This window comes from Sycon ciliatum, chromosome 2, assembly GCF_964019385.1.
Source record: "Sycon ciliatum chromosome 2, ocSycCili1.1, whole genome shotgun sequence".
Classification (NCBI taxonomy): Eukaryota; Metazoa; Porifera; class Calcarea; order Leucosolenida; family Sycettidae; genus Sycon; species Sycon ciliatum.
Window position 1 is genome coordinate 41204148 of NC_088644.1, and position 27973 is coordinate 41232120.

General features: G+C 46.5%; 2 protein-coding genes and 1 non-coding gene across 3 annotated transcripts in view; 1 reads left to right on the forward strand and 2 right to left on the reverse strand.

Moving 5' to 3' along the window:
- Window positions 1-9: 9 nt before the first annotated feature.
- LOC135810121 (katanin p60 ATPase-containing subunit A-like 2) lies at window positions 10-13773 on the forward strand. The gene is made up of 19 exons (XM_065323585.1): window positions 10-274; window positions 1559-1657; window positions 2201-2271; window positions 2664-2760; window positions 3695-3758; window positions 4256-4289; window positions 4966-5069; window positions 5600-5757; window positions 6109-6216; window positions 6398-6466; window positions 7325-7402; window positions 7979-8077; window positions 8544-8607; window positions 9395-9513; window positions 10442-10539; window positions 11006-11113; window positions 12419-12587; window positions 13001-13100; window positions 13351-13773. The coding sequence occupies exons 2-19, from the start codon at window positions 1598-1600 to the stop codon at window positions 13491-13493; spliced, it is 1743 nt and encodes a 580-aa protein (XP_065179657.1). The 5' UTR covers window positions 10-274; window positions 1559-1597; the 3' UTR covers window positions 13494-13773.
- Trnar-ucu (transfer RNA arginine (anticodon UCU)) lies at window positions 12177-12272 on the reverse strand. The gene is made up of 2 exons: window positions 12235-12272; window positions 12177-12212 (listed from the first exon to the last, which is right to left on the reverse strand). It is a non-coding gene; the product is annotated as a tRNA-Arg (tRNA).
- LOC135810591 (uncharacterized) overlaps window positions 13746-27973 on the reverse strand; it is a 55349-nt gene continuing 41121 nt past the window's right edge. The window contains exons 47-68 of the mRNA XM_065324084.1: window positions 27351-27458; window positions 27037-27107; window positions 26848-26911; window positions 26587-26686; window positions 25227-25282; window positions 24743-24843; window positions 24219-24331; window positions 23932-24023; window positions 23158-23223; window positions 22530-22643; window positions 21684-21740; window positions 21266-21301; window positions 19469-19525; window positions 18882-18927; window positions 18546-18601; window positions 18028-18111; window positions 17508-17550; window positions 16633-16713; window positions 15889-15954; window positions 15324-15380; window positions 14626-14657; window positions 13746-14041 (exon numbers count right to left, since the gene is read on the reverse strand). Of these exons, the coding sequence (XP_065180156.1) occupies window positions 13991-14041; window positions 14626-14657; window positions 15324-15380; window positions 15889-15954; window positions 16633-16713; window positions 17508-17550; window positions 18028-18111; window positions 18546-18601; window positions 18882-18927; window positions 19469-19525; window positions 21266-21301; window positions 21684-21740; window positions 22530-22643; window positions 23158-23223; window positions 23932-24023; window positions 24219-24331; window positions 24743-24843; window positions 25227-25282; window positions 26587-26686; window positions 26848-26911; window positions 27037-27107; window positions 27351-27458 (1551 nt within the window). The 3' untranslated portion in view covers window positions 13746-13990. The remainder of the gene's footprint in view (window positions 14042-14625; window positions 14658-15323; window positions 15381-15888; window positions 15955-16632; window positions 16714-17507; window positions 17551-18027; window positions 18112-18545; window positions 18602-18881; window positions 18928-19468; window positions 19526-21265; window positions 21302-21683; window positions 21741-22529; window positions 22644-23157; window positions 23224-23931; window positions 24024-24218; window positions 24332-24742; window positions 24844-25226; window positions 25283-26586; window positions 26687-26847; window positions 26912-27036; window positions 27108-27350; window positions 27459-27973) is intronic.

Here is a 27973-nt window from a genome sequence, read left to right on the forward strand (position 1 = left end):
TCTTATCCCTTCCTGATTTTGGGAGCCGCTGCACTCTCCCTGGCAGCGAATGTGAAGGGCCAAGGACAGAATGAACCATTGAAAGAGAAACTCGACGTTGCAGTAGACCTGCAGGATTTTGCTGACGTTTGCAGCCTTCCCTAGCTCACCTCATCAAGGGCAGGAGAAAGAAGCTAGCTGCTACATGCGACATGGACTGCTTGTGCCAGTAGCGCACAAGATATCGATAGCAGCCCTGGCTGAAAGTTCAACTGGCCGAAATCAGACCTTTTCGGTAAGCATGCCATGGTTCATATTCCACGCATTCTTCATGAAAGACATACCCGGACCTGCACAGCTACTATGGCCCTGTGTGTAGACATGGATGATGATGCGGTAGTGACATATATATCCATGTATGCTCACCCTATGTGACTATTCCATTACATGCACCAGCATTTGCTACTGCTACCGTCCACAGCTGACATCAACAATCAATGCTCTGTCTGCATGACGTATTCAATGAGCTGTGCTTGGATGGTCGTTTCTCGCAGTTCCACTCCCATACAACAAGAATATACACTGAGTCTGTCGGTTATAGCCTTATCACACGGCGGTTCGTGCTCACGATTGCACGATACTATGATTCTACGATGCACGGCAAGACACTTCACACGACGACTAGCTTTGCAGACACAGCGCACACAACAAAGACACGATTGTGACAAGCCAGTTCATGAATTGCAGACCCAGCGCATACAAGCCAGTTCATGAAACGCGAAACCGAAATCGAAAACGCACAGCCAGGGGGTCAAGGTGTTGCAGGCTACGATCTTGCGGGCTACGGGCCTACGGCTCAGATTTCAAAATATATCTATGATCACCCTGGTGATCCTGTCGCACAGCCGAGAATCCGTGACATTCTCCCGTCGTGTGAAAGGGCTATTCCTGCAGTTGCTGTTGCTGCCGCCGCCGCCGCTGCTGTATAATTAGTTTTACTTGGCGAATTCTAATGGGCAGGTTTCCCTATAAAAAGAGAGAGAGAGCACAGTGCTGGGACCACACCATGCCGACGTTTTTGTCAGGACCGCCGGAAGCATTCATCAATTGCCGGGTCCGGTCATACCACAGTCCTTCCAAGTTCATACAGTTTGTGTATGATACGGCAGAGAAAGTATACCCTCCTCAGCAGTAGACATGATTTGGTGGGTACACAGTTGGTCCGGTGATAACCTGACCAACCGCACCAGTTCCGGCGGGCCTGTTTGTTATCCGGGTTCATGACTTTGGACCTCACACGATACCACCAGTTCATACAGTACACTACTACCCAAGATTAAGTCAAAGGAAAGAAATCTGGAGTCATGAACGAAGCAGTGCGGGTCATTTGCATCCTTGAAGACTTGCCACAAGCATTGCATTCTTGAATTGAAGATATTCACCATAGTGTAAATTCTTGCAAGGTGCAATTTATCCCTGTTCCGCAAGAAAAGGCCAATTCGGCCATGATTTCATTAGTCAATATTGTACAGATATGGGTCCAATCTTCACCAGTCATGTCAATGTTGTCTGCATGCAGGGTGTACAGCGAAACTGTGACTAACATCGCAGAGACTCGATGATGAGTCAGGACCTAAGCTACCTGCAACTGAAGCATGCCAACGAGGCGAGAGTCAGTGTAAGTTTGGCCATCGTGACGCTCATGCATGCGGCACTGGCTAGCTGGATCAGTGCAGTGGCAGTACCAATGCAGCAGTACCTACGTAGAGTCGCGCGACTGCATGATAAGGAACCACCAGTCTCAGTGCACCAACGTGCATATAGTAATGGTACGACGGGTACCCCGATGGCTGTGCGGGTTGTTGAAAACAAATCCCACTCGTGCACTCTCTTGTGTAACCATACATGATTTGTAGTGCATGTACAGTCAAACCTCTTTAGGACGAACATCAAGGGACCGATGATATTTGTTCGCAATAACAGGAGTTCTTCTTATCCATATGTTTTACCCAGTGAATACACAGGGTGTTATCCAAAACAGTTTCGGTTACTAGTTATTCTTAGGTAAACATTTGTCTTACCAGTGCTCTTCCTAACGAGGTTTCACTGTACATTGAAGTAGAAAGTTTTGCTTACTAGTAGCCAGTACATGTGCATGTATTGGATTTGGGTAGGCCCGGCAAAGTAGCCACTGTATTTATTGCTCTGCCCTACGCTATAGGAAGAGGCGAAGACAGCTCAAACACGCAAAGATCTGCTCATCCTCACACTGGAGTACCTGCGAGATGAAGGGTAAGACAAAATAGGGCCAGCACAGTCATATTCTCTAACTGGCTATCAATGTGGGTGTCTTGCAGAAGTAACCTACAGTGAGAGTGGTCAGTAGAATGTTGAAACACTCCACCACTCCACATTGTGCCCTTGAGCGAAACAGCTGTCTGGAGGATATGGAACATCTATCCAAGAACGAACTTCCTCGCTATGCAGTATGGTGTTGTGAATGCGGGCCAAGAGCGCAGTGTGGAGTGGTGGAGTATTTCAAATTTTCGAATAGCCGGGTTCGTCGCAGTTTCTATGTTTTGGTCAATAGAAGCCACTTCAAGTAGGTTATATAATTGTAGCTGCTCCCGCAGTACTGATCTGATGTGATTTGTATTGATGCGCCATGTCTTGTCTGTCTTCAGCTACCTGCAAAGTGTCCAGACGCTGGAAAGAGAGAGCGGACTCAGTTTGAACCGATACGGACTGTGTGACAATGTTGATCTGCCCTTGATCCTACAGGTACGGTGCTAGGTGGGTGGGAGTGTTTGATCCTACAGGTACGGTGCTAGGTGGGTGGGTGTGTTTGGATGTTTGCGCTTAGCAATAAGAACGGCAGGTGTCGGCCAGCACTGCAGTCGATGAACACCTCTGGAATACTACCCTGCTGAATATCTGCAGAAGTGCTGGAGTAGTGGAGTTATTAACACCGGGAGAAATGGTGATTACTACATAGTGGTCAACGCTCCCCAGCCTGCAGAGTTCGCCACCAGAACATTGCACCTTAGAGAGCATTGTCTGGGCAGGCATGTATTTACCACTGGGCTACTTTGCCAGTTATGCCGTGTGTGTTGAGCGATCCAGTGGCCCTTGCGAGAAACTGATGGTGTATCAAGGAATCATTGAATCATTATGCCGTGTGTGTTCTTACCACCATAGCTCTGCTATACATACATACATACATACATACATACATACATACATACATACATAGTGTTGCATTGGAAACATCAAACCATTCTACTGCGTAGAGCAGCAGGATGTTGGTGAAATTGTTTGGGGCTACACTGCCTTTAGGACGCCAGACTCCGTAGTAAGCACAACAACAGCTTGGGTCTTGTGGCTAGTTTCTGTTGTTCGTACTTGCAAGACTACTTGCAACAGATTGAATAAAGTGACCTCCTCATCTCCTGAAGCAGTCATTATAATCGATCTCTATTGTGCATATCATGAGTGAGAACCACTGTCCTGTAGTCAGCGCAATACAATGCTGATGCTACTGACTGTAAAAGGCTCCGACTGAAGGCGGCTAGTCTTCCATGCCACTCAGTAGGTACTATACACAATCCCGTACGGTATTGGCCCCTGTGTAGCTCATTTCTTGGGCCACTTGGATGTAGTTGTTGCGCTAGCTTCGCGTGCTATCGGTGTGTTTTCTCTTTGCACACGACAATAGGAGTTTGAATCGTATCACTATGTGAAGTTCCGTCGCATTCCGAAGATCAGCAAGAAGCTTGCAGGTATGTAATCTCTTGCTGCTGCTTCATCCCAAAGTAACAACACCGGATTTCCCAAGATCGTAAGCTGCCAAGTTTCAGCCCTTGCCTTGAACGTGGCAGGCTCCCAGTTGCCAAGTCTAGGACCATCACCAGTAATCCACGCACTGCACTTGATCAGGATAGAAGCCACTGCAATGAACTTTGAAAGATACAGTAGAACTCTGATACGTTGTTCTCCAATGGGCAGCAGGGAATTTTACTTTGCACCCAAGGTACTTGCTCCAGTTCAGTAAAATGATCACAGTATTATCAGCAAATATCTGCGAGCACTAAAATTTTAATGAATAGGAGGAGGGCTTCAGTAGTATCCCAACATACTTCAGTACTGATCAATATTCAATGCACCCGTGCTCCAGGCGATGTCCGTAATGAGCAAGAGTATTTCTTATCAGAGTACATACAAGTACTACTTCAAGTAAGTGAGTTCCACTGCATTTCCTTCCCGTTTATGTTTCCAGGAGATGGACACCCTGGATCTGGTCACAAGATCAAGTAAGCTTCCATTGATTGCTTTCTCTTATACATGGCTACTCAGAGTAGAAAACTGGTTTTAAAGTTACGCACTAGTCTCTGACTGTGCTCTGCCAATCTCAATTGGGAACCACACTCTTGTAACCGAATGGCGCCTAGTAGCATGCACTATGATCCGACACACCGCCAAAGACAACAACCGACCGCTCCTTCTTCGTTCTAAGATTCTGTTGAGTAAGAAAAGTGTACGGTATTATATGTGACCAAAAAGATACAGTGAAAGAATAGCCTAGCAAAGCATTGCAAGGCACGTTGGTTCGGCTGCGTTGGTTCAGCTGCACGCTAGTGCAAACATGCAAACATGCAGATCGACAATGTTGGGCGGAAACCAAACACCACAACATTTCCAGAAACTAACTTGTTCACACCTACATACAATCATGAGTCCATACCGTGTCTGGTCTGGTTTGTTATGTTAGCAACCTAGAATGCATTGAACACATGGATTCGATCACACTCTGCCCAAACTCCACCCAAGGCCACCATTGCCACTCCTAGAAAGCTCAGGTTTAATAATACCGGCGCCTGCAGGCTTGGCACCTTATGGCTGTGTATGCAGCCAAAGTGCTGCACATGTTTGCTAGAGCAATGGTCAGAGTAGCTCACAAGTCTATGACTGTTCCTTGTCTATCTACAGGGGACACCACACTCTGCCCAAGCTTCACCCAACACCACCGTTGCCCCGCCGAGCCGGCAATTCCTCATCAAGCACAGCTAGCATAACAGCTAATCCAAGTGAAGGTAAAACAATTCTACTTACGATTTTGTCTCTCCTATTTACCGAAAACCTGAACTTACACAGCAAACAGTTCACAAGAGATCCTACTTCAAGTATTTTGGATACGTTCAATTAGTTTTTATCTAGTGCATAAGCACAAACTATTATACGTATGTCATGCATCATGAATGGGCATGGTGCTGGGGAAATATGCTTCACTGAAGATAACAATCGTGTTATGTGTTGCACTCATTGTGTACTTCTCCTGATCTGTTGTCTATTGGCATTGTACACAGTGTTCATGTTGAGGCTAATAGTAAATACGGTACTGTGTTTAAAGCATAATTATCAGGTGTGATCACACATAAGTGTGACATAATTATAATTCGAATCGTTACACAGTCTGCACAGCACAGAGTGCTCAATATGCGGAGGAAAACGGTCCATTCTGGGAAGGCACAGCAGCACATAGGAAATCTAATTAGTTACTTTGAGTTTTCTGGTGCTAATCCAGTCATCAGAGTGCACACTTCTTCTGATGTTTACTTATCAGGCAAGTCGACCAGCCTGGCAACACAGCTTCGAAACAACCACAAACCATTTACACTGCATTCCAACGGCAATGGAACCGAGCCTAGTCGCAAGCAGCGACACACAAACTCCGACAAACTTCCCGGGGAGAGAGGAGATCGGGTGGCAGTTGTACCACCGGTAAGTAGACATAGCCAATCTGCGATCTGCTGTAGGTCGTTTTTTCTTTCTTTTGCGAACGGCTACAGTTGAAATATGATAGGTCATTGTTGTGTGCTGGTATAGCCACAGTACCCTGCTGCAATGCTGGTGTCCATTGTAGAAGTTAGGGGCACAGACAGACATACTTTCTTTCACTTGCTAAAACTGTACTTAACTTGATTGGCGTAAACATGCATGGTCCAGGGTGTTGCTGCCAGCACAAGTATTGCTCACTGGAGGTCTATTCACCTCAACCTCTAGAACCCCTTCATAGCCGATGAATTTCAGGTACAATAACGTTATTCCGAACATGGCCTTGTGTTACTCCAGGAACGCTGCAACTCACCGTCACCTCTGTCAGCGCAGAACGAGGTTCTCTTCATACAGGGCAGTCAGCCGAAACCAGCGGCAGCAGCAGCAGGAGTAGGTGGCAGACAGGTGAGTGCTTGGTGCAGGCAGCTTGTCAATGGCTATATTCTGTATCTCTTGTTAGTAACAAACATGCATTGCCCAGTGAGGATAGAAAACTACTTACAGGGTCCAGCGAGGACTAGGATGTGCATTTTAGTGCAGTTTAGTTGTTAAGCTACAATCTGTCCCCTCTCTCTTTTTCTGTTAGGTGATTGACATGCGGTCCATGCTGAAAGATGCAATCGGTGGCATTCCACAAGTCACAGAAACACAGCAGGTAAAGGCCGTACCCCTTGTCAGAACTATTTCTCTATCACATGGCCTGCTGCTTGTAGCACTTTACCGTGCATCTAATTCGAGGTATCGGTGGAAGAAGGCAAATTAGCAGACGTAAACAGGATGCAATGGACCTGCGCCCTCTAAACATTTTGGTGCCATTGTGTCACTGCTTTGACCACCTAGAGAGTTGGATAGCGAGGACTTGTGTTTGTTTGCTGCTGCTCATATCACCAATGCACCGATCTTAAAAAGTAATGATGCGAAATGCCTTGTCCGATTTAACAGTGGTTTCTGTGCCTCGTGTTCTAGTTTGCTGCATTTCAGGTTACAAAAACTGTAGTTTACGCGATACGAGTGATCACAGCTGTTCCAGACCAGCGTGTCGTCTTTATGTCCGGTTTCTTCACCCAAATTCCCCACCAAAACCCTATTGTACTAGAGTAATGCTGGTAAAGCTCACCAGGAGAAATGGTGGTAAATACACGCCACGTCCAGTACACTCTCCAAACTGAAAAATTCTGGCTAAGAGGCTCCCTCTCTCACCGCCAGCAGCAGTTTGCACTAGGAACCTGGTGTGTGTTTCCAACATCAACACCACTGTTATTATTTTTGATGCTGCACTTGGGTCTTCACCGCTTAGGAGCTGCATCTGCGCCTTGATCCTAGAGGGTGGTGGCGTTCCTACGAATGCGGAAAACTCGGCGGGAACACGAACCGTGATTTTTTGGGGTCTTCAACAAAATAATGATCAAGAGGGGTAACAACAAATCATTCTAAAAGCATTTAATCGTGGTAAGAATTGCGTAGGATCCCATGTCATCATCTCTCTATGGATGTGTCTTTGCCTTTGTGTTAGGATCGATTGCTCAAGCCTATAGCTGGTATGTCGGGATTCACAGGGGAAATGAGAGACCTAGCCGAAGTCATAAGTCGGGTAAGTCAAAGATGATACTTCGACGTCCAAGTACTGCTACATGATTTGGCTGTTCCCATCTGCCACGTCTGAAGGATTTGGGAATCTCCCCCCCCCCTTCCAACGTCTGCAAAATGACAGGTTGATTCGCATCTTATCCTTCTAATACGGTACTTCCAATCGTGCTCGGTGAAATCCGACCCAAAGTGCGTATCTGGCGCCCGGAACTCGCATGGCCTTTGACACCCTAGACGTGGTACGAATGCGGCTAGACACCCACTGTTCAAGTACAGTGACGTAATGTGAACTGGTCCAGGGCGCCAGTTTTACACTTCGGGTCGGATTTCAGTGAGCGCAACTGTACATAACTGAGTACTCCTTCTAACGAAATCAAAGGAGGAAAATTTCACTTATTTTCAGGCATGTGGCAATATATGCTGACCTTTCGCAAATATAATTTTAAATTGCGTGTTGTAGATGCACAAATATCACATGCATTTGGTGCACTACAGCTTTCGAATGGTTTTATTCCATGCATAATATCCGATGTTCTAAACTTCATGTGGTCTGTACATCTTGCAACCTGAACTATGGCAGGAAATCTACTCAGAAGACCCTGATGTTCACTGGAAGGACATCATTGGTCTTGAGGGAGCCAAACGGCTTATCAAGGAAGCCGTTGTCTATCCCATAAAGGTAAGCAGACGGTGGTGTGAGTTGGTGGATAGGCAGTCTCCATTTGGTTCAGCAACTCTCGGAAAGCACAAGGATGTGACATGTGTTGTGTTGAGTTAGGTCCTCGTTTGTCACAAACTCTAGGACATGAGAAGTCACGGTCATTCGAGAATAATATTTGAGGTCTGAACCGCCGCAATTTGTATGGCAGCAGATGCTCTTTGGCAGGTGATTGATATGTACGCCTTTTTATATAAGCACACACCTACAATTGCAGGTGTTGTATGAATAGATCGGGCTCATATCAGAAGATGTAGTCAGTAGATATACTGTGGTGTCAAGTGAGGGTGTGTCGATCGAAAGGTCAGCAGTGCTGCATATCTGGTGAGACGTCTACTTTCAGGCGTAGTAGTCTACTGGCAATTTGTAATTTGCGGGTAATGGCCACAATGAACCGGCGGTGTTATCTGCTCCTTTCTGTGTGCAGTACCCCCAGATCTTCACTGGAATATTGTCGCCATGGAAAGGGCTGCTACTCTACGGGCCTCCAGGTGAGTGTGAACACCAGTCAACTCAAGTGAGTATTGGCCTCCAGTGTTCCTAGTATGGTTAAAACTTAAAACTTAGACAGTTTGGCCAGCTTTCTTCCCTGAGACTATGGCTAGGAATTGGCCAGGCCCGGATGTTTTATTCACCGTTTATTAATTTTAATTGTGAAAAGAGGACTGATGGTCTGTGCAGTACACACCCAGTAACCAGTAGGCTTTGCTGTCACCATCACAGTCACAGTACCGTTGCTATGGAGAGAAGGACCGTTGCTATGGAGAGAAGGACCGTTGCTATGGAGAGAAGGACCGTTGCTATGGAGAGAAGGACCGTTGCTATGGAGAGAAGGACCGTTGCTATGGAGAGAAGGACCGTTGCTATGGAGAGAAGGACCGTTGCTATGGAGAGAAGGACCGTTACTGTGGTATAACTTAGAACCTTTCAAGTATTAGTTGGAAGGCTGTTGGAGTGCGCGTCCAAGACGTGCTAGAGCTGACTGGCAGTAAGTTGAAGAATTTCAGTACTGTTGGTCAGTGTCGTGCAATGTCATCGCATGAGCTGATTGTCAAGTAACTGGTGGTGTTAGTGGACATCACAGCGTAACTTGTAGTTCTTTGGTCCTTTTCTTTTCTATAAATTTATCCTTGGCCCTCCATACGAGTCCACTGTGGAGAGTTGTGCTGAATTTACCAGAAATGAAAGCAGAATCTGTTGTTCCTTTAAGCACAGTGGATTTATCAGATCTCATGGCATTAAATCTTTACCATGGCATTGTCCTCCTTTACACTTCAGGTACTGGTAAGACGTTGATGGCAAAGGCTGTTGCAACCGAATGCCACACTACCTTCTTCAATATCTCAGCGTCCACCATCGTCAGCAAATGGCGTGGAGATTCAGAGAAACTTGTGAAGGTCAGCTGCAGATTTTCAACTCGGCGCTGTTTTAATTTTGAAAATAGGAAATTATTTCTCCCTTGATGACAAAATTCTACCTATAGCTGTTGTGTGAATGAGCACACCGCGTGTGTTTTCTATAGAGTGTGGACCAGGGCAGCAAACGTTGTGTCGTATACGGAGAGGCAAACTGTGCTAGTTGGTATTGAGATTTGATTGGCAAACAACGGTTATCCTGTTGCGTTGCTGGTCCATACAAAGTAGCTCGGATGATGTGAACTCTACGAAAAACTTCTAAGATGATAGTATCCAGTGAGCCGAAACTTTGGAGGACCATCGTAAAGTCCAACATCATCCAGGTGTGACATTACCCAAGTGAGAACAGAGATGAGAAATCAAGGTAGTACCAGTTAAGTATCTCCCCCCCCCCCCCCCCCCCCCCCGCCTCTGTCTATTTAGCTCTGGTTTGAAAATTGAAACCTAGCAACGTATACAGATTCCAGTACATCAATGCGGCAGTTGTCGTGCCGGTGCACATGCTGGAATAACAAAATGACAGGGAGTATCCCGGCATGCTGCTGTGAAGCAAGTGGATGATAGTGTTGTGATACCAGTGCCGCTTTTCAGGGCAAGTGGGCAGTCATAGGCAAATATTGGCAAATATTGGTTCACATTTAATCCACTCATGCCAATCACTGCTTCACTACCAAGAAAGCTATATAGTTATACTGTACGTTCACAAAATTGCCATGACTGTATCTATTATAATAAGTAATGTCATGAAAAACCTTATCGAAATCAGCAGTAGATCTATTTTGTACCAGTACGTGGATAGAATATCCAGTGCTTACGATGCACTTTCAATGCTACCAATTACTTCAGTAGATTGGTTTAGATGCAGTACTAACAATAGAATGGTTTCTAACTTTCTACCTGAATGTCTTAGGTTCTCTTTGAGCTGGCACGCTATCATGCGCCGTCAACGATATTCCTCGACGAGCTGGACTCGGTCATGAGCAAGCGAGGGTCAGGTGATGGAATGAGGTTAGCAAGATCCGGCCACACGGCATCTGCCTGTATACTCACACTGCTCATGCAGCGTAGCACAATAGTGCAAAACGTAACTGCAGTGAAGCCTGTCTAAGACGACCGCTCAAGGGACCTTCAAATGTGGTCTCTATTACCAGGTGGTATCCTTGTCCAGTATCATTGGACTGGAGATAGCATCTCTTGGTCCTGGGTGCAGTGGTCTGCTGGGACGGGTGGCCGCCTTTACAGGTTTTACTGTACTTAAACCATCTCGTTGTTTGTGATCTCACTGCACTTGCTCATGACGTGAAATTGGAAGCTTTCTAGAACAAAAGGCAACCCACGGAATCTCGCCGGACTTCCGGATTTTACTTGTCATGACATGAAGCTAAGTAGCAGCAGCATAAGATCTTGTGAGCCTCTATTAGAATATACACAAGTCATGTGGCTATGAATGTTCTGTGGCCTTTGCCTCATGCAGTGAGCATGAGGGAAGTCGGCGTTTGAAAACGGAGCTACTTGTGCAAATGGACGGACTGGCAAAGTCATCTGACAATGTCTTTGTACTTGCTGCCAGCAATCTGCCCTGGTAAGATAGACATTAAAGGGGAAGTTAAGGCAAACATTAAAATTTCACCAGTTTTAGTCTTCGGGGTGCTGACTCGAATGGTCGTGGTCCGAGGAAGCTGAGACGCTCCCTTCCTACTTGAATCCCAATCGAACTCGCGCACTTCCACCGAAACTGGGTGACTGCGCCCTACTAGATGGGGATTTGTATGCAAAATGTCACTAAAAGCCCCATTTCGTTCTTATAAAAGCACGGATAACCGCGATTGGCCCATATGTTGTACTCTGTTGGACGCTGAGTCGACTGGTTTTGGTCCGAAAAGGCTGCGATGCAGCGTTCCTCCTTTATTCCCAATCGAACATGGTTGAACAAGCGGTCACGTGCTCCTGGGTGCCCAAATCACCTGGTCACAGCGCCAGCAGGCGACAACTTTCACATCAAGGTTCAACTCGAGTGACAGGACTGCACCCCAAAAAGGTCAAACAGGCTAGTAAGTTGTACCCTGCAGGCATGGTGACCAGGTGACTGGTGTACGCAGGAGTACGTGACCGCTTGTTCAACCATGTTCGATTGGGAATAAAGGAGGAACGCTGCATCGCAGCCTTTTCGGACCAAAACCAATCGACTCAGCGTCCAAAAGACTACAACATATGGGCCAATCGCGGTCATCCATGCTTTTATAAGAACAAAATGGCGCTTTTAGTGACATTTTGCATACAAATCCCCATCTAGCAGGGCGCAGTCACCCAGTTTCGGTGGAAGTGCGCGAGTTCGATTGGGATTCAAGTAGGAAGGGAGCGTCTCAGCTTCCTCGGACCACGACCATTCGACTCAGCACCCCGAAGACTACAACTGGTGAAATTTTGATTAACCTTTTTTTAAACACATTGATGTCTGTGCACGGTTGTTGTATCATGTTATGTCACCATGGTTACCAGTTTCTCACGATTTGCATGCAGACTTGTGAAGTTGTGTTTACATACATGGCGAAACATTTAAAAACAATTACCCTGCCCGGTCCTGGACCGCCCGGATATTGCAAGATATGATATTATTTTTTTCAAAAAAGACTAAAAAGAAGTACCACCCCCGGTGGGATTCGAACCCACAACCTTTGAATGCCGTCAAGCAGCTAGCCCGATTAGAAGTCCAATGCGCTAATCCATTGCGCCACGGGGGTGACCACATCTGGTGTCTGCTTGTAAAGATCAAATTTTGAAGACTGGGGACTCTTTGCCATGGGTGCACCTGCCAAGAATGGGGCAACTTGTCTCGATAATGGGGCTTTTATGAACTAGTATCTCCGCGTTTTATGTTTGTGCACAGGGAACTGGACGCGGCTATGCTTCGGCGTCTTGAAAAGCGTATCATTGTTGATCTACCCGTAGAGGCTGCACGCAAAGCGATGATGGAGCATTACTTGCCACCACACACACCCGCTGAGAATGGCGGCCTTGCCATCTCTTCCTCGCTGGACTATGGAAAACTAGCTCAGGTATGATAGATGCTGCGAGCGCGTGCTCGTGTGTGTGTGTGTCTGTTTGTTTGTGGTTGTGTGTTTCGTGCATTGCCTATATAAAAGCTTGAGAGGTTACTAACTAAAAAAATGAATTTTGCATTACCACGGGCTACACCATTGTGTTTAGCCTCAGCACAACTAGCTAAGAGTTGCTTGTACCAAGCCACCAACATGCCAACATGCCTAGTTGTCACTACATTGCAGGTGGCAAATGCAGCAGCACCTCACACTCACAGTGACAGTGAGGTGCTGGTAAGTCTCGCAGGCGTGCGACAGTCAATGTGTGCCTTTTCGCAGAGATGAGCCAAACGGCGTTGTAAGGATCTATTGTTTATGTCTATGTGCAGATGACGGAGAACTATTCATCTATTGTTTATGTCTATGTGCAGATGACGGAGAACTATTCTGGATCAGACATCAAGCTTGTCTGCAAAGAGGCAGCCATGCGGCCAGTGAGGCGTATTTTCGACTGCCTCGAAAACTATGAGGGTGAGTGAGGTTCATAGCTGTAAATTTGGCCACCGGATCAAGCTCAGATTAAGTCAAGCATATAACTAGCAGTTTTCCCATTATGGGGGGGGGGGGAGTGAGGTGAGGTGAGGTGTATGGGGAATGCTTTGGTGTAAATTGGGTTGGTAAGCGGCACGGCACATGGTATGTATGTAGCTAGCGCAGGGTAAAATCCCCAGCTGAAAGAGTCTCGTTTTTGGTACCTTCTCTCCCGATTTGTTTCATGCAGCTAGCGGAGGGGAATTTCCCCAGCTGACAGTGCGACCTATTGAGATGTCCGATGTGGAAGCAGCACTGGAGCACACTAAGCCTTCAGCGCATCACATGGCCAAGAAATACCAGGCATTCCAGCGCGACTTCGAGTCAACATGAGAATTGGCTTTTGCATGATATGGTATCATAGCTTCAACACGACACTAGCATTACCTATCATTATTATTATCTACTGTATCTACCATCAACCAAACACCAGGCATAGATCCTAATGCTATACATAATATCATTTTAACCTTGATGTACAGTTTGCAATGTTCTGTTGAGATGAAGTTCTTTTCTTGAAAGTATTGGAATACATTTATCATAACTTATTGACACTCTCTTGACAAGATGACTATAAAGATGGTTTAATAAGATGTGCAATCATATACGTTAACTTCTCTCTTGATGACGGCAACTTGGACAATCAATATAAAGGGATCTGGGGGAAATGATGCAATAGTATTCAAGCCGAGTGGGACGGACATCATCAGGTAGATTATTCCAACAGCCACCATCCAACAATGGGAGCTCCAATTAGCCAATCTATTCTTCGACGATGATCATTGGGAACTGTCTCCTGTGTGCGTGGAGGATGGTCGGCTAATGTGGTCCTACTTTTTGAAGTGGATATTGGACAGTCGACCAGTTTGATAGGTTCTCGACTGTATGGAAACAAGACGGTACAGAAGACGGTACAGAAGACGGTACAGAAGACGGTACAGAACAACACGAAAGTATTCAGCAATATAACTAGTACTAATCAGAGCCAAATACCAGGCTGTTGCAAATACCAGGCTGTTGCAAATACCAGGCTGTTGACTTGTATCTCAGTACTCTTTTCTGTCCCTTTCCTACCGAAATGGCACACAGTCTGACTCTGCTGATCGACTTGAGGTCAGATACGCGACCTTGGTTGTGAGTGATGTTCAGAACTCCGACTATGTTCAAATTGTAAAGCCAAAGAAACACGCAAATCATGCGACTCTACTGTAGACTGTAGACTACGGTACTGGAATATTTCAATATTTTTAAATTTCCCATGGCGACGTGTCGCAGTTAAAGTTCCCGAGAGCAAGACCGATCAATGTCTGGTGAATAATCGGCATATGTTCCAACAATGCATATACTGCAGTACAACCGCACACTGCAGCCTTCTTGGTTCATACACCTGCCTTTTGTGCACAGTGCAAGTGATGACCCCCCCCCCCCCACACACACACACATGTGAGTACACTATGTGACTAACCGAGAATTGTTTTCCTGGGTTCGTTGTAGGAACTGGAAATTGAAGACAGATACACATACACACACACACACACACACACACACACACACACACACACACACACACACACACACACACACACACACACACACACATGTATAGCCAGTGCTTGTACAGACGTCAGAGATACAATTTGTCGCACCCTATTCTCTCTTGCTGGGTACAATGGACGTAAAAAGCGAGTTGGTTTGAGGAAGACGTGTCCGGGGACGTGGCAAAGAGACCACTGGGTCTGATGATGCCTTTTTGCTGTTGTGCTTACGGCATTACTACCACGAGGTCAGAGAACAAACAGCCCATGTGTCACCTGTATGTGCACACATATAGCCGTGTACTTGGCGCACTGAGCACTTTATCCAAACCCTTGGGGAATTGTGTGTTGCTCCCTGCGTGGGAGCTTGCGCTATTCCTGCCGACTTGAATTCTCACTTGACTGACGACTGCCATCCAGAGCACACGAGAAATCCCTCGCTGAAGTCGCACCAACCTCTTATCCAAACCCTTATTGCGACTACTAGGACCATGGGCTGATATCTAAATAACAAGCTCAGAGAAAGGCTTCAGACTCAGCACCGGTGACTTCAAGGCTTTGTTGTGCAACGAATGTGTGCACATGATGTGTACATGTGTGCACAGATCCTATGTATGCCCACAAGTACCTGTGGCAGCTAGGCCAGCATCCTGTGTAAACGCAGACGTCACGGAACGAGCATACCCTGTACATAGCCAGAAAACACGTCCACACAGTTTATTATGATTAATTATAGCGTCAACATACCAATACCACTGCGGAACTTAATCGCACACATCCTTTTTCCACGAAAATATCCGGATAGGCGAGGGAACCGGATAATCGAACACACATACTGTATGTATGTGTACATGACATAATTATGCTGTAAATCAGTAACCAACAATTTTCTTCCGGATGGCGAGGGATCCGGATGAAAGAGGACCGGATACGTGAGGTCTGACTGTAGTATTGGTTTACATGCATGTTCTCACATGTTCTCACATGTTCTCACATGTTCTCACTGGCCACAACACTATCGTTGGAAAACCAGCAGAGTGAGTTTGGGCTCAGGCCTAATACAAAAAATTCGCAAATAGGGACGCTTGCTAGTTTGCACAGGGCATGAATTCACGGGGAGCCCAAGCGGAACAGTGAAATCGGTGCTCAACTGCTCATCCTCTATTATCAAGAACTGACAAGCATTCGCTTACCGTGTGGTAACATGCTTTCTCCATCCAGTGTGTGCGGCGCAGCAGATTTAGTCCGTGTTTTCTTAGCTAATGAGCACAGAAAACAGGAAACCAATACCAAGCATTTGACCCAGGACTTGAGCAGTGTACTCTGAACCTACAACCTACGACCTTTGAGCCACAGGGATGAGTTTTGAATGATGTACTTAACATGGATATTACGCAGACAGGGAAGTCACTACTACTAGCAATACTGAAAGAAGGACCTTGCTCAAGGTGTGTGTATGGGGGGGGGGGGGGGGACTTGGCAACATCATACACCAGACTGTCCAACAGTCCTGCTTTGAGCAGGACAGTCCTGCTTTGGACGAAAACATTTGTGTACATTTACATGGGAGACAATTGCCTTTGTATGCATTTTATATACTGTAAAAGCAGAAATTTTCGGTGGTGTAATATTTTCGGTATTCTCCAAAATCGGCGGTTCGGTAGAGGGAAATTTTCGGTAAAACCCGTTCTCCAGGTAAGTGTACTAGTACTACATGTGTACAGTGTCGGTTGTACCGAAATTTTCGGTGCGTTTTATTTTCGGTAAAACCTGTCGGCACCGAAGTTACCGAAAATAAAACACCACCGAAAATTTCTGCTCTTACAGTAGGTGTCCTGCTTTGGAATGGTGGCAAGGTTGGACAGACTGATACACGAATGCAAACCGCAATATACTCCGTCACTGTGGGTGTGTTTATGACTGAGATGCACGCATACCTGCAGCTTTCACCGGTACATCCGGAGAAAAGTCAGCAGAGAGCAATGCCGTGGCGGAATGACTTGCTATACCAGAGCCACCTACAAAACAACAAAGGAAAACAGCAGACCCAACAAGAAACATTCAAACACGAAGTTCAGCCCTGCCATTGCACCAGCTATGTAAACAGCTATGCAGACCTGGAATGGCAGATGCACAGACTGTACTGCTAAATCAAAATCCGATCGACCAAGAGAATGCCACGCTAGGTTCTGTGCAACCCTAGACATGCGGGCAGTGGCAGGGACGTCGGAAGGCATTTTAGTGTGGTACGGTCAGCCGTCTGAAGCACAATTTACTTGTGGGGGATGGCTGAGCCGAACATTTCGGAAATTTAGAGCCCAGATCAGTGTATTCTATTGATTCACGGGGTACTTGGGGCAAATAGTGGTACGGTCAATACTGTAGTGACCGTACCATGTGCGACGACCCTGACTGGGATGGTGAACTGGTGCAGGGCGTAAACTTGATTCCCACGGTCGGATTTTATTGACTAGCACTGTACATTTGATGCATTCACAGAGCATCCTGTTGTGAATCAATGCCATGCCTTGACTTCGAGATATTACACATAAAGGTGACAATCACATGTATCCGCTTGTTTGCATGATCAGTGTAAGCAGCCATAGACGGCGTAACTATAGTTACGACACATCTACATTTGGGCCCTCGTGATACCGCACAACACATAGATCAGTGTGGAGCCGCAATAAGCTCTGGTCTGTCAGTCTGAATGCAAACACTTCCACTGTGAGGCTGGATCTTCAGCGTACAGCAAAATGGCATAATTATAATTATTACACAGAGGTTTGCCACCACAAACTCTTAAACTTACGATGTGCCACACCGGCAAAGGCATTCCTCTTTCCTGAATCATCCTGGAGAATACATGGTTACACGCACAACACAAGCATCCACACATCAAACAACAGAATAGCAATTCCCAACCACAACCAAAGCACAACTTTATACAAACACAGCCGGGACATGGTGTAACTCAAGTATAGCAACTACAAAATTCCAAGACTACTGCACAAAGACAAAGCACCAAACCCCATGCCGCGTTCTGTCAGATCTTCAGTCCTTGTTTTTGGTCAATTTGATTCCTGTTCTATTCTCATCAGGGGCGTAGCTAGTCCGCCTTTTATGGCGGTGCACCGCCGCATATGTGTAGGACGGCTGGTGCATGTCATTCATAGTCATTATGTGCATGCTGAACCTAGGTCGAAAATTGGGGGGGGGGGGGGGCGCACGTGCCCCCGTTCCCCATGCGCGCTACAAGCCTGCTCATCTTGTCAATAAGGACATATCACTTGTAGAGAAGACAATGCCCGTGGTGAGTGCCGTTTGCTTACTGGTATGTACTTCTCCAGCATGGTATAGGCTTCCACTTTCTTTGCTCGCTCCTGCTGTAGCCTGCCTTGTAGCTGCTTGACATCCTGCACAAGAAAAGTAGTATGAATATTGAGTAACAGGTGACTGGCCAAAGGGACCGTTCTAGACACTATTGGCAACATTCTGCACAAGCACATTGAGTAACAGGTCACTGAACAATCGCGCCATAGATAACGCAGAAGCTAATGGCAGCATACTGCAAACAAGCAATACTGGCCCTTATCTATAGTGAGTACAGCACAGATCTGCACCACTTCACCTCATTCCTATTTTGATCATTGCAGCTTTAGGGATGCTTGTATGTACCGTGCAATTTCAAGCACAATTTGATTTCATATCGTTCACAAGTTTAGAATCAGTCACGAAATATGAACCATCCCAGAGTGGTATGTCCTAATATGCTACTAATGTGAAGATGCTAGAAGTGCACACAACTTCAACTGGTCAGAAGTCGGCAGGGCTAATAGAGAACACTTGCCTTCTTGGTGCGCGCTGAGGCTGCCGCTGTCATACGCCTTTCTTGCGACACTTCCACTGCCAAGAATGTACATTGCAGAGCACAGCAGCAATCACGCTTCCTTCCATGCTACCAAGATAAACCTTTTGACTTTCTTCCGTCATTTCCCATGAAGGCAGTGATGAGTCTAGGCCGCAAAGATAACGGCTCAACTTCAGACACTTCTGATGAAAATAGTAACTGTATTGCTCTCTGTAGGCAGGCTTCTATACTAGCAATGAACAGAATAATTACGCACAAGAGTCTCTGTGTTCAATACCAATGGTGTGCAGTGGTCGCAGGCGTTTGTGAACTCACATTGCACCACAGCCAGCTTGTGCTCAGCATCCTGGAGACTCAGTCTCTGTGACACAACAGAAAGTACAAAGAGAATGCAGAGAATAGAGGTATTACTGTCATGCTGGTTTGTGTGTGTGTAGAGAGTGTATCCAGGCTTGACTACTTGCTCATTGTGTTGGCCAGCGGGAATGTGACGGCTTATCTAGTAAAGCTACTAGGTTACCGGTATGTTTAAACTCTTGGTGGTTATCCTAGCACTCTTGCGGGTGATTCCAGGGACTCTAGCTCGCAGGCTTACAAACAACAGTATGTGTACTCATCTGTATGCTGGACTGTATGGGGCAATGTGTGCACTCTCATCATGTTGTGATGGCATGTGACCACTACTGGCTGGCAGTGGATAGCAATGTGTGCACTCTCATTGTACATGTATCGGTATGTAACCACTACTGGCTGGCAGTGGATAGCAATGTGTGCACTCTCATTGTACACGTATCGGTATGCGACCACTACTGGCTGGCAGTGTGCAATGTGTGCATTATCATGTCATGGTGTGTGACCACCGCCATTGGCTGGCCGGTAGTGGCCAGCAAGGTGAGACCTACCAGCTTATTCAGGTCTTCCACCGTGGGTTGATACATATCAAATATTGGCTTCACCACCTGAAATAGTATGCATAGAACACATCAAGAGAGAAGGGTTCCGCGTCCGTGCAACGGATACAAAACAAGAAAAATACAACCTATGCATAAAGTTGAGGGAGCTGAAAATGGGAAAGGTCTGAAGAGCATTCGACTGTCACCAACAGGACTCGAACCAAGCACCTTCGCTTAGTACAAAGTTAACGAGTCCGAGTGCTTGTATGAGCCATGCACAGCTCAGGGAACTGTAGAGCATCTCTACTTCTCTACTTGTTTCAGGCAATGCACTTTGAAACGTTACATGTGCACGCCGAACACAAGTACACGAGAACATGTACACTAGAGAGAGATTGGAAGCTGTGTTACAACTCCGAGTTTCACGTATTCACGATCATCAGGCGACATGTATAAATGTGTATACATGTGTGCACACATGTCTGAATCATTGGCCATTTAAATCCAGGCAGTGCTAGTGGATGAGATCCGCATGGTACACATTCAACCCCTTTCTGCACACTGCACACTGCACACTGCACTCTATGGATCGAGGTGACAAGAGAAACATAACACTACGATGTATTAAAAGAGAAATCAAACAACAGAGCACGAGTTTAACACGATAGTAAGCAGCAGCTTTTGGCCTGTTCATCACTTAATCTGTTCCACCTCTACCACATGCTTAAAGGGGAAGTTATGGCTAAAATCAAAATTTCACCAGTTGTAGTCTTCGGGGTGCTGAGTCGAATGGTCGTGGTCCGAGACGGATGACCGCGATTGGCCCATATGTTGTAGTCTTTTGGATGCTGAGTCGACTGGTTTTGGTCCGAAAAGGCTGTGATGCAGCGTTCCTCCTTTATTCCCAATCCAACATGGTTGAACAAGCGGTCACGTGCTCCTGCGTACACCAGTCACCTGGTCACCGTGCCTGCAGGGTACAACTTACTAGCCTGTTGGACCTTTTTTGGGTGCAGTCCTGTCACTCGGGTTGAACTCGATTTGAACCTTGGTGTGAAAGTTGTCGCCTGCTGGCGTGGTGACCAGGTGATTTGGGCACCCAGGAGCACGTGACCGCTTCTTCAACCATGTTCGATTGGGAATAAAGGAGGAACGCTGCATCGCAGCCTTTTCGGACCAAAACCAGTCGACTCAGCGTCCACAAGACTACAACATATGGGCCAATCGCGGTCATCCGTGCTTTTATAAGAACGAAATGGCGCTTTTAGTGACATTTTGCATACAAATCCCCATCTAGTAGGGCGCAGTCACCCAGTTTCGGTGGAAGTGCGCGAGTTCGATTGGGATTCAAGTAGGAAGGGAGCGTCTCAGCTTTCTCGGACCAAGGCCATTCGACTCAGCACCCCGAAGACTACAACTGGTGAAATTTTGATTTTAGCCTTAACTTCCCCTTTAAAGCGGCTTGGAGTCAATACAGGAGCGGATACAGAGATCTCCACAGGGGGGTTCCAGAATAGTCAAAACTGAATAGCTGATACATGTACATGGACACTCATGTGGCTGCTAGTAGTACATTTACGAAATTTAGGGGGTTCCGCGGAACCCCTGGAACCCCTCCTGGATCCGCCCCTGGGACTCATGTTGCTGGTCTACATGAGGCGAGTAAGAGAGAGAGAGAGAGAGAGAGAGAGAGAGAGAGAGAGAGAGAGAGAGAGAGAGAGAGAGAGAGAGAGAGAGAGTGCATGTGGTGGAGCTGGAACACATTCATTAGAGCAAGAGTTTGACAGACAAAGTGCTGTGACTTACCTGCTCCCGCTGCCGTCTCTTCTGATTAGCTACGCGCTACAGTATGCAAACACAGAAATTATATCAACAGACCTTTGTATGATAAAACATGGCAAGCTACAGGTGAGGCACAACCAAAAAAGCAGTAACAAAACAAAATGAAACGCTTCATATGAGTGGTACCAAGTAAGTTGCACAGCGCAAGAATTGCCCTATAAACTACGCTGTTATGGACACATACACATCTAGGGCAAGAACACACGAACATGTGCGAATGTGTGCATGATTGCAGGTACAACCCACTTGCCAACCACACACACACGTGCATGTACACACCTTGAAACCGCCTGATGCAGTGCCTCAAAGAGGCAATGAGGACAGAGTTACACAAGCACACGTACACACACAGACGTTGAGTAACACATTGACACCACCTTACTTCTGCTTCCATTTGCTGTTCACTTTCGCTTAGCTTCTCCTCCAGCTCAGCCAAACGCTGTCAAAGGAAAATTGACATAGGATAGAGAAAGTACCGCACACCATCTCACACCACCACAGGTGGAAACAAGTAAGAAACTGCCGTAATGGAGGTGCATGTGCTGCAAGACCGCAAAGTAGCATTTTGAGAGTCATGCGACGTGGCAAAACGACAGTCCTGGAGCAACGGAACGAACCTAGATAGAGAATGCATAGAACAGGTACAATACTATACTTCCTAATACAGGTGGTCTGTGAAGACAGGTGGTCCCTATAGACAGGTGGTCTGTGAAGACAGGTGGTCCCCATGGACAGGTGGTCTGTAATGACAGGTGGTCTGTGAAGACAGGTGGTCTGTGAAAACAGGTGGTCCCTATAGACAGGTGGTCTGTGAAAACAGGTGGTCTGTGAAGACAGGTGGTCCCTATAGACAGGTGGTCTGTGATGACAGGTGGTCTGTGAAGACAGGTGGTCTGTGAAAACAGGTGGTCCCTATAGACAGGTGGTCTGTGAAGACAGGTGGTCCCCATAGACAGGTGGTCTGTGAAGACAGGTGGTCTGTGAAGACAAGTGGTCTGTGAAGACAAGTGGTCTGTGAAGACAAGTGGTCCCTATAGACAGGTGGTCTGTGAAGACAGGTGGTCTGTGAAGACAGGTGGTCTGTGAAGACAGGTGGTCTGTGAAGACAGGTGGTCTGTGAAGACAGGTGGTCTGTGAAGACAGGTGGTCTGTAAAGAGAGGTGGTCTCTAGTAAAGAGAGAAGGTCTCCTGGTTCAATGGCCGTATTTACTGTATACTGGCACATTACCTTCTTCATGGCATCCTTTTGCTGATCAGCTGCTTGACTAGCTTGAGCTGTGGCGGTTCCCGTATTTAGACTGTCAACACGCAATCGTTCCAACTCCAGTTGTGCATCAGCCAGCTGAGAAGCAGTCGGAAGAAAAGAGGGCACCGCAAATTATTTATGGTTAGGGCCGATGTGTTTGCGTGTGTGTGTGTGTGTGTGTGTGTGTGTGTGTGTGTGCATGTGTGTGCGTGTGCGTGTGTGTGTGTGTGTGTGTGCGTGTGTGTGTTGCAGAGTGGGGTGGAGTTGGGGTTGCGAAGTTGGAGTTGTCACCAACCTACCCTTCCATTTGGACCAATGCTGAAGTGGAAGGACGCATGCAAGTGAAATACAGATGCACGCATGCATGCACACACAAGCTCAACTACAGATGCACATACACACATTAACACACGCACCATTTCATACGCGTACACGCATGCAAACACATGTACACGCACACACAACACACACGCACGCACACGCGCACGCGCACACACGCACGCACACACGCACGCACACACACACACACACACACACACACACACACAGTCATACAGATATACAAGGATACATTCAAGGCACACACTTCACATAACATTGACAACACTACCTGCTTGATATGAGCCTGCTTAGCAGTTGTGACTCGCCATTGGTTCAAAGACCTTTCCAGGTTCAACTGAGCACCAAACAGAAAACAAGTTGAACCAGAAGCTTCATGACACTATGAGTAAACAATGCACGAATCAGATTGAAAACAGATGACGAATAGGAGGGAGCCACTAAACCTAATCACTAGTGTGTACTGCGACGGTCGGGGGGAGTTTCAGTTTTTCAACACTGCTGATTTGTCCATACATTGCGAGGGTGAACTGTGCGGTGAACTGGGAGGCAAGGAAAAAGGTGCACCAAACTCTAGTATATAACCTGCGGAACAGCACAATCAAGATACTGAAGAAAAACCAGGGCTTCTACCAGAAGATCGCCGAATTCCTGTGACAGCGCACGTATAGGATTAGGCACTCGGTGGGAATGTCAGCTGACGACCCAGGTAACCCTGCAGCAGCTCACAGGAATCATCTACGGCGCAAAATTATTCCAATCGCTACCAGTGCATAATGAGCTCGGCTTCTGTACACAGCTTTTTGCTGGGACAAAGAATTTTACTTTTCCGGACAGTATGAGAATAACACCTACAGACAAAAGAACGAGCAGTTGCTGTTTCGTAACGCTGAGTTTCACGAACTGAATTGATCATCAGACGAAAATTGATACTGACCCTGCCCTGAGAGTAGTACTGCTGTACACCATGAATGTGGCAAGCCCAGCGTATCAATTACCATGTGATATGTAGATATTTACGTGAGAATAGCACTCACAATCTTACCGCTTTGACAAGCTCAGCATTATCCAGCTGTAGACTGTGGGTTGTCTGGAGCTCATTAGCCGCATCAGAAACCGCGGTGCTGCTGTCAGAATCTGAGAACATAAAGCAAAAACATTGGCTACAAACCGCTTTCACAGCTTTCTCATTGGGTGAATACAGGAAAGAGAAAACAGGGAATTTGAAGAATGCATTAGAGAGGTGGAGGACTGGCCAATGGATGGACGACAAGCTTATGCGATAATATGGTGTGTTTGCAGAGTGCAGTCATACAACAGAGTAAAACTGACCTTCCGTCATACCCAGTGACGTGAGGGCACTGCTTCTTATCTGCTGTAGATCTGCCAGAGCTGACTGTTTCAAGTCACGTATGTTGGTAGCAATGTCACCAAACATGTTACACCTGCCGAATGCAAGGAAATTATACAAAAAGTGGTGTTAGCAACAAATTATGTCATATCAGCGTCAGACTATACTCCATGAATAGAATGAACAGCAGCCGCACACTGGCTCAATCTGCCACAGGATCTGCCGCACAACCACACACATGTACTCATGCACGCATGCAAGCCCACCGGTTTATTGCCAAGATACTGTAAGGTCAGGAAGTACGACATTCGGCAAAGCAAACTTTTATTGCGGCTCCTGGCGGAAACTTTGATTGAGATTGTACAGGTTATCACCTACAGAGACCACTTGTGTTTGCGGTGGTGTAAGGTTTTCGATATGAAATGGCTGTAATGGAGCCTGCAACTTTTAAGAAAGATTCAAATACATGGATAATACTGAGCTCAGGTTGCTGGTATCAACTTGCCTGTATTCTTCCATTCGTTTCTGAACGGCCTTTGACGTATTGAAGAGGTCCTCCGCTAGGCTTTGGTAGTGCCGCTGAAATTCAGCCCGTGCCTCTTCCACCTAGGGGATCGAGAAGCGAAACACTTCGTCAGGGCATGACATCTTTCAATACAGAGCAATAGTGCACAATCTACCAGCGTGTCCTCTATTGTGAAGGTATTCTCTGTGTTTGCAAAGACTGGGCACGTGTGGAAATGATGCGGTGACTCCTCTTATAGGCCATTTCAACGTAATAAGCAAACAGGTGTGTCAAGAAGATGCTTGAAGATAAAAGAAATCCGAGGATAAAAAAATAGAAAGACTTGTCTGGGCATGTAAAATTGTTCTGTAAATGTTTTGGAACAATTGGCGCAGCCGTTAAAGAGTTAGAGATACGCCCAGCAATAAGGCCATATTCCTATGGTATAGAATGCGGTGATGTTACAAGTGCAGAGTGCAAGTACCTTCAGGTCCAGCACACTCTCTGCATTCTGAAGGCATACCCGAAGTGAGATGATTTCTGAAAGGACACCAGCACACCAACAACAATTACAGCATCAACAAGTACATGTAGATGTATGCCTTTAGAATACACCTTGTGTTTTCGCTCCTGACAAGGTTCCAGGGGTCCGAATGGTTCATGAATCCGCCCAGTCCGCATCCCTTCTCCGCTTTTCTTTCCTTCTAGGTGCATCGTCCTTTCTGCTCTGTTTTACTTTCTCTTTTCGTTCGTCCCTCTTGATATTTGTACTTTATACTGTTGGACCAGGCAGGCACAGTGGGTTGGTCAAAGACCATGATTGAGATACGAGAGGTACCTGGTTCAAGTCCTGCCTGGGAGCGGTTCTTCCAGCCGTGTTGCTACCCACAGTCAACTGGGAACTTGTGGCCAGGCACAAGGGGCACATGGATGCAGCTAATGGGGTCGTTCTCAGCACTTGTGTCAGTGGTTGTGAGACTTATCCACTCACCCCCACCGTTAGGCGCTGCATCTGCCGCTAGGGTTTACCGGGTGTTAGCGGCCGTCGTGAGTTCCTTTCGGGAACGGACACGATAATTTACTTACTTTTACTTACTGTTGAGGCAACGAAACTGAAATAATAAAACCAAACCAAACCACAGGTCCAGGGGGCAAGGGTCAGGGATCCAGGGGTCAAGGGTCAGGGGTCAAGAGGTCAAGGGTCAGGGGTCAAGGGTCAGGGGTCCAGGGGTCAAAGGTCCAGGGCAGCAAAGACATGCAATACATCACAAGTCCAAAATGAAGAAGTGCAAAGTCGATAACAATGTGGAGCATGAAGCCAAACAGAGGCAAGTAGACTGCAACACCATGCAACACCATGCAACACCATGCATTATGCGTGTCCTTTACTGTAACTATACAGGAAAATTAGATGGTATCATAGCCACTGCATCTAGTATTATGCTTTTGCAATGCAGTCATGCATTCTGCTTTCAACAATCACAAGCCATTCGGATGTAACGTTACATTCTCTCCGTGAAGTCTTTTCCAAGTGGGAACACACAAATGAATATCATGACATCTGTGATTGGCATTGTCCAGTCTGAACCATGGGATATGCACCTACCAGCCCACCATGACAAAGCCAACAATATGATCAATTTTCGTCTGATGATCGATTCAGTTCGTCAAACTCAGAGTTACGAAACCGCAACTGCTCGTTCTTCTGTCTGTGTATTCCGCTCTTTGCCTTCGGCAAATTGAGCCCTCTACGGTCGGTGGATGAACTGCACATGGTAAACAACAGATGACTGAGGCATGTGTGCCATGCTCCAATGATCAAAGGGCTGCCGTGTACAACTCACCCATAATCAGTGGGTTACACTGCTCCATCAGTAGACTCTCTGCGGCTTGGTGGGCAGAATCATCCTGCTGCTGACTCTGCTCTTTCCAGTGAGCAATCTCCTGCAAATAACAATTATATACGGCATTCTCATCATGCACTAGATGACAACAGGGTACAGTGAGCAAGTACATGAAGTGAAAGAAGACTATTAGAAGCTCGCTTACCATCTCCTCCCGAAGCCTAGTCTGATAATGTGCAGGTATCAATAGCCTTAACTTACTCGATCTTTGAGCTGTAGCTGATGCTGAGCCTTCTGCACCATATTCTCGTAGTAGACCGTGAAGCTGAGGATAAGAGAACATACAGACATCAACAAAGTAAAACTAAGGCCATTGCAATAAGACAAAAAGTTTCCAGGACATTCACAACCAGTATCAGTAGCAGGAGCAATAGCCATAATTGCACTTACCCATCAAATAGTCGACGATCTCTGATGACGGATGCCTGATCAGCTGACCGGAAGCAAGCTTCGAAGTCTTTCTGTAATGCACAGGAAGGTGAGAATACAGTGCAGTTCAGTACTGCTGTGGGATTGTGTTACATGGGGAGAGGACTGCATGGAACAATCACAACAGCATCATGACAAGCCGGCCATAGTGGTGTGGGTGTGTAGGGGTGAAGCTATGTTACAATGCACAAACATGTCTGTAGACATGCACCCACTCAACCAGAAACACGATAGCGTGGAAGAATGGCAATCATCACAAGCCGTACCGTACACACCTTTGAAATGACCAGATCATCACCACTCTCTGTCGACTTGTCCATCAGGGCATCAGAGAGATCGGTGACAACTGCCGACTGCGGTACGGAGGTCGACACCTTTGTGTACTGTACACATAGGTACAGAATAGCATCATGAACATAATGGTGTAAAACAGAAAAGGACTCAAGCATGGTAAAGATCCAGATTCAGGAGTGGAAACACAGAGAGTGTGAATAAGCAGGACACTCATATCCATGATGAATACTGGTAGATGCTCATGGAATTTTACTCAACCACTTGGCCTTGCCGCAGCACAAGCAGTGTAGTGAGCAGTGTAGTGAGCAGTGTAGTGAGCTGTGTTTCCCGGTGATACACCACACTGGTCGAGAATGGGGGAGCTCTAGACTACAGAGCACTGAGCAATGAGCATAGATCAACACTCATGCAAACAAGAACAGTCCTTTAGAAGAAATCCATGCTAGAAATCTCGAGGGATCTGCCGCAACCATACAGGTTTTTACGTTTTCAGCTAAGCGATACTCCTTTTCTCCTTTTCCCTAACCCACATACTTGGTCTGCGTCAGCAATATTGTCGCTTATCTTTCGACAATTTGAACTTAGACTTTGGACATGAACGCGT

Excerpts from the sequence above, each read along its gene's own strand:
- LOC135810121 (XM_065323585.1), top strand. The coding sequence starts at position 1,598 with ATGATGAGTCAGGACCTAAGCTACCTGCAACTGAAGCATGCCAACGAG. Across the intron at positions 4,290-4,965 it reads GGATCTGGTCACAAGATCAA|GGGACACCACACTCTGCCCA; the intron begins GTAAGCTTCCAT and ends GTCTATCTACAG. Across the intron at positions 11,114-12,418 it reads GCTGCCAGCAATCTGCCCTG|GGAACTGGACGCGGCTATGC; the intron begins GTAAGATAGACA and ends GTTTGTGCACAG.